Source organism: Zalophus californianus, chromosome 4, assembly GCF_009762305.2.
Source record: "Zalophus californianus isolate mZalCal1 chromosome 4, mZalCal1.pri.v2, whole genome shotgun sequence".
In the NCBI taxonomy this organism is placed as follows: domain Eukaryota; kingdom Metazoa; phylum Chordata; class Mammalia; order Carnivora; family Otariidae; genus Zalophus; species Zalophus californianus.
The window spans coordinates 7,855,292-7,868,397 of NC_045598.1; the positions used below are offsets into that span (position 1 = coordinate 7,855,292).

General features: G+C 57.1%; 1 protein-coding gene across 3 annotated transcripts in view; it reads right to left on the reverse strand.

Annotated features, from left to right (window-relative positions):
• CASZ1 (castor zinc finger 1) overlaps positions 1–13,106 on the reverse strand; it is a 120,800-nt gene that overhangs the window by 50,751 nt on the left and 56,943 nt on the right. The window contains exons 1-2 of one of the 3 annotated variants that reach the window (XM_027578093.2): positions 3,610–3,748; positions 3,145–3,183 (exon numbers count right to left, since the gene is read on the reverse strand). In XM_027578093.2, the coding sequence (XP_027433894.1) occupies positions 3,145–3,183; positions 3,610–3,658 (88 nt within the window). In that variant the 5' untranslated portion in view covers positions 3,659–3,748. Of the gene's footprint in view, positions 1–3,144; positions 3,184–3,609; positions 3,749–13,106 lie in introns of those variants that run through there. The other 2 variants (XM_027578103.2, XM_027578122.2) reach the window with 2 other exon arrangements.

A 13,106-nucleotide genomic window follows, 5' to 3' on the forward strand; every position in this document is an offset into this window, starting at 1 on the left:
AGCCCTGGACAGCCTCTCCTCTTCTTCTCACACTCTCCCTGGGGAGAGTGAGGGCAGTTACAAGCAGACCCTGAGAATCAAGGGCAAGGTCCCTCTCAAAGCTCCACTGTTGCTTCACGGCCCTTGTGCCCCTGCCTCCAGTCTTGTTGGGGCCTAGACATCAGCCTAGTGGGGCCTAACACTGGGGAGCTTCCCAACTGCAGGACGGATTTACCTGTGTCTGAAAGCTCCCCCTCCTCTCCCGCCCGGCTCCCTCCCCCAGGGAAATCACTCTAAAAGGGCCTAATGGAACTATGTCCTCCTCTCTTCCTCTCTCTCTTCCCTCCCTCCTCTCTTTCCCTTTCCTTTTTTTTTTTTATTAGCATTTGTGGAATTTATTCCCAAACTCTCCTAATCTTCCGTACACAACCATTTGATTTGCATAACCCAACCCCCTCTCATAAAAACTGGCTGCTAGTTTAATTAAAAAATGTAAATTTGCTGTCATCTCGGGGCCTAGTGAATTAGGACGACATCGGCATTTTTTATTGCTAAAGACGTCCAGATTGATCCAGCCCTTGGCTGAACTATGGTGGGGGGACAGGGGTCCACATGGCCCTGGGTGGCCCTGGACGGCCCTGAGGTCCTGCTGTCCCCTCCTGAGAAGCCTAGGTTCTGCCACCACTGAATGGCTTCTGGACGGAATGCTTCAGGACCTGGACCTGTCCCAGGCTGGAGAGGATGTAAACCCATGATCCAGTGCTTATAGGGTCCCTGGCACCAGCAACCTCTTTGGGGCCTGAGCCTCCAGCCTTGTCCTCTGCTAGAATAGCTCTCAGTGGAAGCTGTCCATGGTCCCCTCAAAGAAGAGAGCCCCTCACAGTCTCAGCAACGAGCCCCGGCCAGTGACGAGACCTCCGGCCATGGCTGGATCCAGAAGTACATTCCAGATGTTGAGGGAAGATGAGCACAGAGTCAGCCCAGAGATGGGCTCCGAAGGGGATCTCAGAGTTCCCACCTGCTTCCCTTTTTTTGTGAAGAGGGAAAAAATTATTTTTCTTCTGAAGTTCTGAAATTAAGTGAAACTTCCAAATTCAAAGAAAAGGCTGAGATGGTATCGCCAGATGACTCCTCCAGGAAGCAGTCAGAGCTCCGACACCCGGACCTCCCCTCACTGAGTGGCCAGCCAGAGTCCAGGTCTAAGCCCCGCTGGGAGAGCCCTGCTCCAGCTAGAGGACGGACCAGTCCACCTCAGTGACTCTTCCAACTTCTAGGAAAAGTTTCCAGAGCCTATCCCTGGAGTGCTGGGAGAAGCAAGTCTCCCTAAGGCCCACGAGAGATGCTCTAAGAGGTTCTGCCACCCACAGGCCCAGGAGGCTCTCTCTCCAGTCGGAGGCACCCTCCAGAAGGGCTTTGGAGTCGTGCGCCCACAGCAGACTGGGAGGGACTGTGTGGGGTAAGGTAGGAGGGTGGACGCCAGCTCCAGTTGGCACCCAGGTTAGAGGGAGGAAGACGAGGAGGGCCTGCCTTCCAGCTGAGTAATGCCTGGGTCCACCGTGCCCGCCCACAAGCAGAGGCTCATCTGCCCCAGGTAGGGGGTGGTGCACACTGCCTGGCCCATCTGTAAGGACTGCCTCTTGGCTGGGTTGGGTGGGGGCCCTTTTTCTGAAGAAAGGGGGTGGGGCCCGGAGGAAGGAGGCGATGAGACACCTGATTAGAGTGGGGGTGGGCTGCTTCTCTGTGGGCGTGGAGGCCAGGGAGGGGCAGCGTGGCAACAGTGGCCTTACACACCTTCATCACTTTGCCCAGCAGGGGGTATCACATCTCTCCTGGGCACAGAGGTCCCGAGGACCTCCACGTCAGATTACCTGAGATCACACCTGGCTGGACACCGTCACAAAAACTCTGAGCCACCTCCCTCCCCACAAACACACACCCACTACCCAGAGCTGACTGCCATGTCACCTACCCTGGGCCCCCCAGTGCTGCCTCCTTCCTGCTCTCTCTGCCCACTCCCCTTTGACCTCAGAAGGTCATATGTCAGCTCATGGGCCCCAAGGGGCAATGCTATGAACTTGGGCCCATTATAAACAATAATCCTAACCACCACCTATTCTTCCAGAAATGAGACATAAGGGTTCAGAGATCAGTCTCAGTGAATTATCAGCCTGTTTATTATGGACTTCTTTCAAAAACATTTAAGAAGACAGTGGCTTTTTCAGGCTAGGATCTGGGGTCCTGGTCAAAATGTGGTTTCAACAGAGAGGGCTAATTGAGAGCCTGAGGAGCTTATGGTAAACCTCAATCTGGGCTCAGGTTGGAACCCAAGGTGGGAAGAGAAGCGAAATATTGAAAAAATTAGATTAAAACCAATAAAAACACCAAAATATCAGGAGAAACTGCCCCAGGCCAGCATCATGCTATCTGGAACCCTAGCCTAGGCGCCATACTAGGCCCCCCAAAACCCAGAGTCCAAATTTAGTAGTTTGCCTGGTGTACCCCCTGGGGGAAGCTCAAAAGGGGGATGGGAGAGAGTCCTGGGCCCCTGACTTTGAACTGATAACAGCCGCCTCATCCCACGGATTCTCAGGTGAAAAATACTCATTAGCCATAATAAGCAGCTTGATCATCCGACACAGCCTTGTCCCAAATAAATTAAATTCCTTTACCTTGAGACAGTCGTCCCGAAACCAGACTAACCACCTTTCCCAACAGGACGCTGCTTTCAAAAACTAAACCACCCCCCACTAAAAAAATAAAAACACACACCCCACAGCCTGACATACAGCGATCTTTGCAGGGGAAAAAGAAACACACACACACCAAACACGGAGCCATTCAAAAACACGGAGAACAAAAACCCCCACAAAAACCCCCTAAATCCTCTCTCTGGGTGCCCCCCAGCTCCCTCTCCCCTCGGTTCTTTCATAATGACAAGCATCAAATTAGTCACAGTCACTAAGCAAGTAACAAATAATAACAATAATATCATCAGAAGCCTCGCAATCCAGAAACCAGGGCGAGAAGCGCAGCGGGCACTGGACCCTCTCCAGGCCAGCCCCCACCCCCTGCTCAGCTGCTACCTCATTGGGCTAAAAATACTAACTTCCGTAAAAGAACCGAAAGAAAAGTGAAAGAGCCTCCCCTGGTTCCCACCGCCGGTACCTGTACCAAGATCCATTCTCCTCTCTTTGGTCCCAAACTCTTCGAGGAACGCCAAAAACAGAAGGGGAAAGAAAAAACATCTGTTTAGTCTCTCGCAGTGCCCGCCGTCCCCCTCCCGCCCCCCTCGGCTCGCCGCACCCCCCAGCGAGTGCCGGACAAGTCCCCGGGACACGGCGAGCAGTGACAGGGGGGCCCGGGAGGGAGAGCGAAAGTTTCTCCCTCCCTCCCCTGTCTCTCTCACGCTCCGGCATTGCACACTCGGAGCAGCTCCTCTCGGCTCTCGAGTTTATTAAACTAAAAGAGAAACTATTTATAGACGCGGCCCGAGTCGGGGGGCCCGGCGGCCCGCGAGGCCGAGGGGGGCCCCCCGCCCCCGCCCGGCCCCCGCCCGCGCCCCCCGCCCGCGCTGGGGTCGAGCCCCGCGGCGGCGCCCCCTGCCCTCCCCCGCCCCACTGCCGTACTCACCATAGTCGGAGAGTCGAAAGCCGAATTCACTTAAATAATCAACTTTCATAATACTTAATTAATGCCTAATTGCAACTGATTACTCCCCGAATAACAAGTTGTTTTAAAGCCCTGATGTCATTGCTCCTGACGGTAACACTCAGGGTAACAGTTTGGCAGGAGGGAGCGGGCGGACGGGAGCGGCCGGGGGCGCTGCCAGGCGCCGAGGTGATTGGCAGGGCGGCCGCGGCGCCGCCTCCTCCGGGCCGAGCCGTGCCGCCCCGGCAGGTGAAAGAGCACAGCTCGGCCCGCCCGCGCGCGCCCGCCCGCCGCGGTGCTGGAGTGAATGGGCGCGCGCTCGCCCGCCTCCCGCGCCGCTCCCGCACGCGCGCCCCCGCCGCTCCCCTCCGCGCGCCCCGCGCTCGCGCGCGCAGCTCCAGCACACCCGCTCGGGCGGCCCGCCTCATTGGCTCAGTGATTCCCCAAACCTTAGACTTCGGGAGGAGGGAGGCGGGGACTCGGGGCGCGGACCCGGGCGGGAGGGGCGAGGCGGGCGGCGCTCGCGTCCCCGCGCCAACTCTGGCCGGACGCCGGCGGCCGCGCGCTCGCACGCTCCCGCCTGCGCCCTGGCCCCGGCCCCGCGGGCGCCACTCGACGGCGGCCGCGCGCGGACTCGCTCCGGGTGCCGGCCGGCACGGGGCTCGCGGCGCGCGCGGCCGCGCAAACTTTTCCCGTGAGGGCGGGCGCAGGTGTGAGCGCCACGGGGTCGCGCGCCCTCGTGGTCCCTCTCGCGCGCCCTGTGGGCTCCGGGTGAGGCGGTACCAGGGCTTGTGTTTCCCCTCGTACCCGAGTCTCATGGCGGGGCGGGGGGGGGGCTGGGGGGTGGGGTGGCGGGATTGTTTAGTCCCAAAGAGGAAAGTCTACCGGGTGGTGGGCCTGGAGGGGGGGTGCGGGAAGGGGGACGGGTCGTGTGCGTCGGCCTCGCGCAGCTCTGCACGCCACCCCCCGCAGGTTCCAAGGAGAGCCAGGACCCCTGGCTTCCACCAATTGGGCTTGGCTGTGCCTTGAAATGGGCCCTGGTGCCCTCCCTACCGGGCTAACCCAGACCGACCCAGGCCCCTTACACATCCCTGCTCTCCGCCCGCCCGGGGCCTTTCTCCTCCTCCTCCTCCGCGGTTGGGCCGAGAGGGGCATCCAGCACCTACTCCTTCCCTCACTCCGCTGGGAGACTTTAGTCCGAGCACCCACCACAGATCCATGCCATCACTTGGGCTTCCCTCCTGCCCTCTTGCCTGTGCCGAGCCGCATTAAGGATCTTGGCATGGAGCGAAGAGGCACCCTTAAACCAGGGAACAAGTGTCCCCCCACCTGTCCCTCCGGCAGTGGCCGCATTTCCTGTCTGCCAGCTCATCTCTGGACCAGGGCTCCCGTGCTCTCCTTGGCCCTCCTCCTTTTCCCCCAGAGAAAGCATTTTGGTGGGTCTCTGTCCCCAGATGTCCCTGCTACGGCCAGATATGTTGAAATTCCTTAAATTTTAGTGATCCAAGTTACCCGTTGGACTTGGGGGGCCTCAAGGAAGGAGGCAGCCAGGTGAGCAGGAGAAGGGCAGCTTTGCCAGTACAGTACCTAGATCTCACTGTCACTAGCTCTCCTCTGTCCCTTGTATCCCTGTGCTGCCACCTTCCTCTCCTCCTGTTTCAGGGAAAGCCACACTGCCTCCAGTTAGGGGAGGGGAATAGACCCCGGGTTTTCTCTGGTCTTTTGGCAGCATTCAGCAAAATGGCACTGGCCTATTTCTGCAATATGTCTGTTTTGCAAAGGGAGAGGCTCAGGGAAACCTTGGGGCAAAGAAGTCAAAGAATAACCAATCTACTCGTTCTCCCACTTTCCCCTTATTTTTCTTCTTAGTCTTTTTTTTTTTTTTTTTTTTAGTTCCAAATGGCATCACAGGGAGGAGGTTAGCATCTCTTCCCTATTTGACTGTCCTCCCTGATGCCTTCTTGGCAACCCCCTTTCCTGGTTGTCACACGCAACCCTCTGCCCTCCAGGCCTGCCCTGTTCCTACGTAGGAGAAGTAGCTAGAGAGGCCCAGACACTTTGCGGAGGGTCCCCTGACCCTAAAACCCTGCATAAGGGATCAGAGCTTAACCGAGCCATGTGCCACCCGGAGGCCAGGACAAGAGTTGGTACAGGGTAATCAGGCACAGAAGACCGTGAGCTCTGCTCCCCACGTGGGATGTCGGAGAGGGCGTCTCCATGCCCAGGACTCTGGACTATACAGATGTCTCTGGCCGCTCTCCCCTACGACCCTCCGAAGCGAGGCTTACAGCCTTTGGCTGTAACAACAGGCAGTCAATCCCAAACCCCAATCCTGAGTGTCTGCTTCCCCACCTGGGCAGCTGGGGTGTGGAAGGAAGCCTGAAGACATAAGAGTCACATACGAGGGGAAGGGTGATTTCTGGGTTTACATGATAAAGCATGTATGGGGAGCCCCCTGCATATGTGACCCAAACGGCCTGCTGGCTGTCTCTGAATACCCTTCTGGGATCCTGCTGACGGCGGTGAGGGCATGGGAGGGCATGCCTTCCAGTTACCTAGACAAGGCCAACTGGACTGGCTGCACGGTGACTTTGGGGCCTCTGGTGGACAAAGGCTGGAGATCTGGCAGCGCACAGAGCCGACAGGGCCTGCCAGAGGGACCGGTCAGGCACAGTGGTGGCGGGAAGCGTGGGCCGTCGAAGAGCCTCTGTTCTGCCTCTGCGACAGCCACAGGCAGCCACTAAGGCTTAAGGGGCCTTGCCCAAGAGTGGAGGGCAGGCCAGAGAGGCACAGAGAATGAGGCCATCTTGGCGTGTTATGATTTAAGAAAGTCTGAGAAGAAGGCTGAGGCGTCGAGGTCATGAGGTGTGAGTCAGAGGCTGCCTAATGGAGGGGTCCCCAGATTTCTCTCTCTTTCTTTCTCCTTGGGTGTGTGCTTGTAGGAAGGGGAGAGGCCCAGAACTCTGGCATCTCTGAAGCTATGGCCCATTTTTGCCTTGAGGACCCTGATGTGGTGACACCTCTTAGACCCTGAGGCCAGGCCACAGTGAGGACATTTGTGCCTGGGACTCAGGGCACGGAAAGCCCAATGCCTCAATTCCTCCCAGTCTCGAGGCCTTGGGCCCAGAGACACCAGTTCCTCCTTATGCACCCCATCCCATCCCCAAGAGAAAATGTGCAGCCGTGCAGAGCAATCCCGGCCACTGGGTCCCTCACACGAGTCCAGGGAAAACCATCAGCTCTCCCCAGGCCAGCTTCCACGGTTGGCTCCTGGTCCCCTCACACCCCCAGAGCGTGCCCACTCATTCTCTCTCCCTCCCGAGCCTGGGGCCTTCTCACTCACTAGCCTGTTTACACACCAGGTATCTCAGGCTTTATCTGCTCTCATTCTGAATTTGTAACTTTCACATAAACTTGAACAAAGCTCCTTTTGTTCCTGCACCCCACCCCAGGATCCCAATAAACTGGTTCCCTCTGAGGCGACTGGGCCAGGGCACAGAAGCCTTGGCCAAAGGACTGTGTGTGCATGTGAACAAGCATGTTCGCACCTGCGAGGGAGTCCGTGTGTTTGCGTGTGAGTGCACTGCTTGCGCTGACGGAGGGTGTCGGGGAGAGCGTCAAGTGAGCAAGGTGTGGACAGGAAGCACGGTGGCACAGGGACGGCCTGCCAGGGCGCAAGAGGCTGTGGGCCAGGGACGGGTGGGTGTCTGGGCAGGGGGCACACAGGGACGGAGAAGGTACAAAGGGTAGAGAGGAGCAGGGAAGTGGGTGGCGGAGCGAGGGGCTGCGGCCAGGCTCAGGCTAAGTATAAGGCAGATACAGGGATCGCATTATGGCCATGTAGGGGCTGGCACAGCCGCACGCTCGGCCCCGTAATCCTGTTAGCCAGCAATCTCCATTCCGAAAGAGCTTCATTTCTTTGTGAATATTTGTAAACTAGATATCTAATGGAAAATTATAGGAAAATTATAGTGAAATTCATGACGGAGAAATCCGATTATCCCTAATTCAATTATGCCATCTTAGCCCACACAGCACATTTCCCATTTTTTTCCCATAAATACCGATGCCAGGGGTCCCGGTAATCAAATAAAATTGAAAATCATCTTCCCATTAAATTCAATTAGCCGCAATTTCTAAAGCCTATCAGAGATTTTAATTACTAAATTATAAAATTCTCCAATGCTAAATTGAAACCAAAAAAATTGCACATCCTTATATTTCAGAGGAAAAAAAAAAGGGCCAGCAAAATCCTTGAAAAAAATGCCCTCCTTTCTGTACCAGCACCAAAGCGGGTTCCCCACCTGGAGGGACCTCGCATCGCTGCCTACTTGCCCAGTTGGGGTTGAAGCCAGGGGCACGGAGGAGAGGTCTCTGCCAAGGGAGGGGCTGAGCCATATTCATTTAGCAGAGGGGCAAACCACACCTCCAACCCTCAGCTTCTGCTTGGCTGGCCCCTAGAGAGGACTTGCCTTCCCCACTGGCTGTCCCAGCTCCCGAGATACTCTTAACTCTGTCCCCCCACGGAGAGGTCTAGAACTGCCACCTTCTTGGCCCACGGACAGGGCTCAGGCTCAGGTCGGAGCTTGGCCTCAGGGCTCTGCAGGGTTCTAGGGCGGCAGGCCAGAAGCAGCGCGGGGTTCCCTAACCATGCTGCGGGGCCCGCAGATGGCCTGGGCTGGGTCAGAGGTGGGGGTGGGACGGAGGCCAGTGTTGAAGGTAGACAGCTATCGTGGGATGGTTCTGTGGCCCTGAGTCTCCTCCAGAGCCTTCCCAAGGCCCATGGGTTCTGGCAATATAGCCGCCTCCTAGGAGAGCGGGCGGTGGCCATGGCCCAAAGCTGGCCTCTTCTCCACTTGCAGCTCATTCTCTGTTCTCGCCCTCTTCTGGAAGGCGATAGCCCTGAACTGGCCAAGGGGCATGCCCTGGCCCCATGGTAGCCCTTGCTTTTTTACCGCTTCTCTTTTTAGGGAAGTGCTGGCCACCACCCCAATGGCAGCCCTCCTCTCTCTCCCCCGCAGGCCACTTACCCAGCTCTAAAGGCTGCTCTAGAAGTCAGAAGAGCCTGGGGACGTGGCATCGGTGGGCGGCATAAAGTGACCCTGGGTCTGACCCCCGAGGTGGATGGCTGGGTGGGCGGCTGAGGGGCTGGGCAGTTCCTGGGCAGCTAGCAGCCAAGTTGCCGGCAGCCCAGCACCCAGGGAGCAGGGAGCAGGTTTAATTTGCCAGGCAGTCAGGAGTGCCAGCAGGGGAGGCACCCGCAAACAAAACAAAAACAAAAAAGTTAATTATCTTTGGCTTTTTCTTAATAAATATCCAAACTGGCCCGGCCGGATCCTCCGCTTTAGAGGGAGAGAGAAGAAGGAGGAAAAAACCCCAAACCAAATCCAACAGACTCATTCTCTGGTCTACCTTTCCCTTTGTGTTTCCTCCTGTATTCATCTCTTATCAGAGGCAGGACGAGTTTCAGATTAATGCCCGAACTTTGCAAGTCAAGAGTATGGCTACCAAAAAAAAAAAAAAAAAATTTTTTTTTTTTTTTGGAGTTTTGGGGTGGGACAGCAGGGGTGTAAAGAAGAAAGAGGCAGGTGGGAAGGACAGGACAGAGGCAAAGGGGAGAGAGAGAGTCGGACGGAAAGAGAGTTAAGTGTGACGTGGGTGCTGAGCTTCTCGAGTTCCCCTGTGGGCACCGCACAGCCTAGCTGGTGGCCCCAACCCAAGCGGGACCTGTTCAGGAATGTTGTGTTGGCATCGGACTTTAGTTATGATCAGCTACAGGCGATGTGGAGATTTCTCCTTTTAAAACTCTGAAACCACCGAGGCCTCACTGGCCACTCGAGCTCCCCTGTTGCCGCTGGATCCCGTGCCAACCCTCCCTTCCAGGAGCTGGGCTGGGGAAGAGAAGGTGCTAGAGGAGGGGACGTTGGCTGTCCTTCCGCGGGGTGTGAGATTTTTCTGTATGGGCTCGCAAGTGTACCTAGGGAGAGAGATGCGTGTTGCCGCCTGGGCCTACGTGTTTGGCTGGCGCTCGTACACGCCTGAGCTGGGGCTGTTAGAAACGCGCGGCAGGGCATGTGGGGGTGGCGGCGGCCGGGGCGGCCAGGACATCGGGCAGACAGTCCCTCAAGGAGCACTGACTCTGGAGTCCTACTACCTGGGTTCAATCCCAGCTCCCTCCCTCGCTGGCTGTGCCACCTTGACCAAGTCATGGACCCTCTCTGAGTCTCCATTTTCTCAGCATCAAAGAGAATAATTAGCGCTTGCCTAGGGCTGGGGGTCAAGGAGGAATGTGGAGTGACTGTTAATGAGTATGGGGTTTCTTTCTGGAGTGGTGGAAAGAGTCTAAAATTAGATAGTGATGGTGATCACACGATATTGGTAATATACTAAAAAACCACTGAACTGCACACTTGGCATGTAAATTATAGCTCATAGAAGTGGATTATAAGAAAGTGGGGATGAAATGGGAGGAAGAACAACAGCACTTACTACAGAGTGATGGTATAGGGCACAGCACGCAGCCTGGCACAGAGTAAGCGCTCAGTAAGGACTAGTGAGCAGAGACGAACACGGACCCGGCCGGATGGGTTGGCATCCTGGGCCCTGGGCTGTGTGCCCACAGATGTCTCCCTGGGTCCCCAGTGCTGGGTCAGCAGGTTGTTAAGCAAGCTGAGCTGCCCCCCATATGTGGATGGGGTCCCGGGCGGCTGTTCCCTGGCAGGGATGGGAGAGGGCATGGCCCTCCTCCCGCCTCTGTGCCTGGGTCCCTGGAGAGGGGGCTGCCCACCGTGGCAGGCAGACTCTACCGTTCGCTTCCCTCGTCTCCCAGAGCACTCATCTTTTCCATGTGCAGCAGACCGTGAATTCACCTTCATACTAGTTACAGGGTTATTTAGCTTCTCCTGACACTGACAATCACCAAACTTTAATTCGCTGCTTGGCTTCTCCCTGCTGTGCCCTCTGCCCACCCCCAAAATCCCTGGGAGAGGGTGGGAAGGACCTAGTCCGGCCCCCTGTTGCCAAAGCCTGCCCTTCGGAGTGATGGAGTGACGGCAGGAGGGGGGTGCTGGGAAAGAGAAGATGATGGGCAGAGGGTGGGGGTGTGATGGGGGGGGGACCGTGCGGGAGAGAGGAAGTACATCAGGGCTAAGGGGAGCTTCAGTCCCGCTCCTCCGGCCTGACACTAATGTATTCAACCCGGCGTCCAGCCTATTGTGAATGAAGATTCAGCTGACCGGGCTTTGGGTCTGAGGGCTGGCAGCCCCAGCCAGGACCTATGAGGCTGGGGCTCGCTGAGCTCCCAAGACCAGGCAGCCGGCATGGACTGGCTCCTTTGCCTGATTGCTGGACCAGGAGGTGCCCGTCCAGGAACCCACCTGAGGGAGCCTGTTCTCACTAACCTGAGAAGCCAGCTTTCATTTTCTCCTGCCTCCCCCATGCCAGGTCTCCTGTGAGCCTCAGCCAGCCTACCTTGCAGAGGCTCCTCTCCAGCTTATTGCTCTGCTGCCTGTATCCCCTCCCTCTGCCTCCTAAAGTGGTCACCATCATCTTTCCCCAAAGCCTCCGAGGCAAGCAAAGGAGTGACGGTTTGCTCTGAGATCCATCTGGTGGAACCAGGGGTCTCTCTTATTCCCCAAATCCAAACTGGCCCCGTCAGCCACTCCTTAGTCAGAGTCCCAGGAGCAAACAGCTGAGCCGAGAGGATTCTCCAAGCCCAGAGGCCCGGTGAAGGGCCGGGGGCCCGGGAGGCTAGGAGAAGCAGAGGCAGAGTAGGGGCAGAGCCGGGAGAGGGGGAGGTGCAGGGAAATCCCTGGGGGGTGGAGGGGGGGTCCAAGCTGTGTCTGCTTCCACCCAGCCTCATTTCCCTGCCCCACCCCTGCTGAGGCGGGGGGGAGTGGCCGTGGTGGCTGGGGCAAGAGAGATGTCACCGGGCCAATGGCAGAGAAGGGAGAGGGGCTTGTTGACTGCAAACTGTCCATTATGGCTCAGATTATAAGCATATTGCGCAGGGCTCTCTGCACGATGCCGAGGAATCCAATACGCTGAAAGGTTAATGCAATCAATTAGGGTGACAAGGAAGTAAAGTAAAGCCTTCGGAGTAGATGAAAAGGAGAGAGAGATGGAGGGAGGGAGGGGGAGAGAGCGTGCGTGCGCCTTGGAGTTGGGGGTGGCAGTATGGGTGGTGGGAAGGCCAGGAGGAAGAGAAACTAGTGGGATGCTGGGAGGGGGACACAGATACACAAAAGGCCAGGAGCCCAAGGAAAGAGGGCAGTAAGAGAGCCGGCAGCAGAAGCAGCAGGAGTGGGTGGCCAGTGGACACAGATCTGGCCTCAGACCTCCAACTGCTGCCCAGCTTCATCTTCCCTCCCCCTCCCCTGGCCTCCCTCCCCCGCCAGCTCCTCTAGGGCTTGGAGCCGGACTCCCAGATCAGCTCACGGCACCAGTAACACGTCAGAGCTGCCTTGGTCCCTGCCCCTGTACGGAGCAAGGGCCCACCACGTAACTTCCGGGGTCTTCTCAGTTGGAACTATGGCCTAGTTCCCACCTCTCCCCCAGAACGGCCCACGTTCAAACTCTTGGCCTGCATCACTTCCAGCAGCACCCACGAACACAACCTTCACGACTCTCCCCCGAGCACCTAGTTCCTACTTGCAACAGCCTGGGAAGCAGAGAGCATGGTGCAGGATGCCCTTTCACAGAGAGAGGGAGAGAGAGAGAGGTGCCCAGAGAACTTACGTGATTTCCCAGAGCCCTGCAGCAGAGGACCCTGCACTGACCTGAGAACCCCAATGCCCCTCAGCCCACCACCTGTGGGGCATTTTCTTCCATGGCGCCCACCGGAGTGAGGGGACTCTCGTTCGCCAAGAAGTCAGGCTCGCAAGCCCCCGGGCAGGGGTGGGGAACCTCTTAGAAGCAGCCCAGGGGCGGCTAGGGCTCTGGGAGGTGAAAAGCTATGAGGGAAGGAGGGAATGTGAGTTTTTCCTACCTGTCAGGTCCCAGGCCAGACACCTTTGACCACATTAACTCACTATTCCCAGTAACTCTGTCTGCAGAAGTAGCTGTTCTGGGGGCGCCTGGGTGGCTCAGTGGATTAAGCACCCAACTCTTGATTTCGGCTCAGGTCATCCTCTCAGCATCCTGAGATCCAGCCCCAAGTCAGGCTCTGCACTCAGCAGGAGTCTGCTTGGAATTCTCTCTCTCTCCCTCTCCCTCTGCTCCTCTCTCGACCCGCCCCTCCCACAGGCACACTCCCTCAAATAAATAAATCTTAAAAAAAAAAAAAAGTAGCTATTCTGCTCACTTTACAGAAGAGGAAACTGGATGTGAGAGCTTAGTAAAGGCTAAAGGCTATGCAGGGCTCCTGGGATGGGATGCCAAGCTCTCAGGAAATGGTGGCTGGGAAGGCAAAAAGGGAAGGCAAGCCTGGACTTCTAGGTGGGTGGGACTGAGCCGAGGACAAGGCCCTGAGGAGGGCGGAG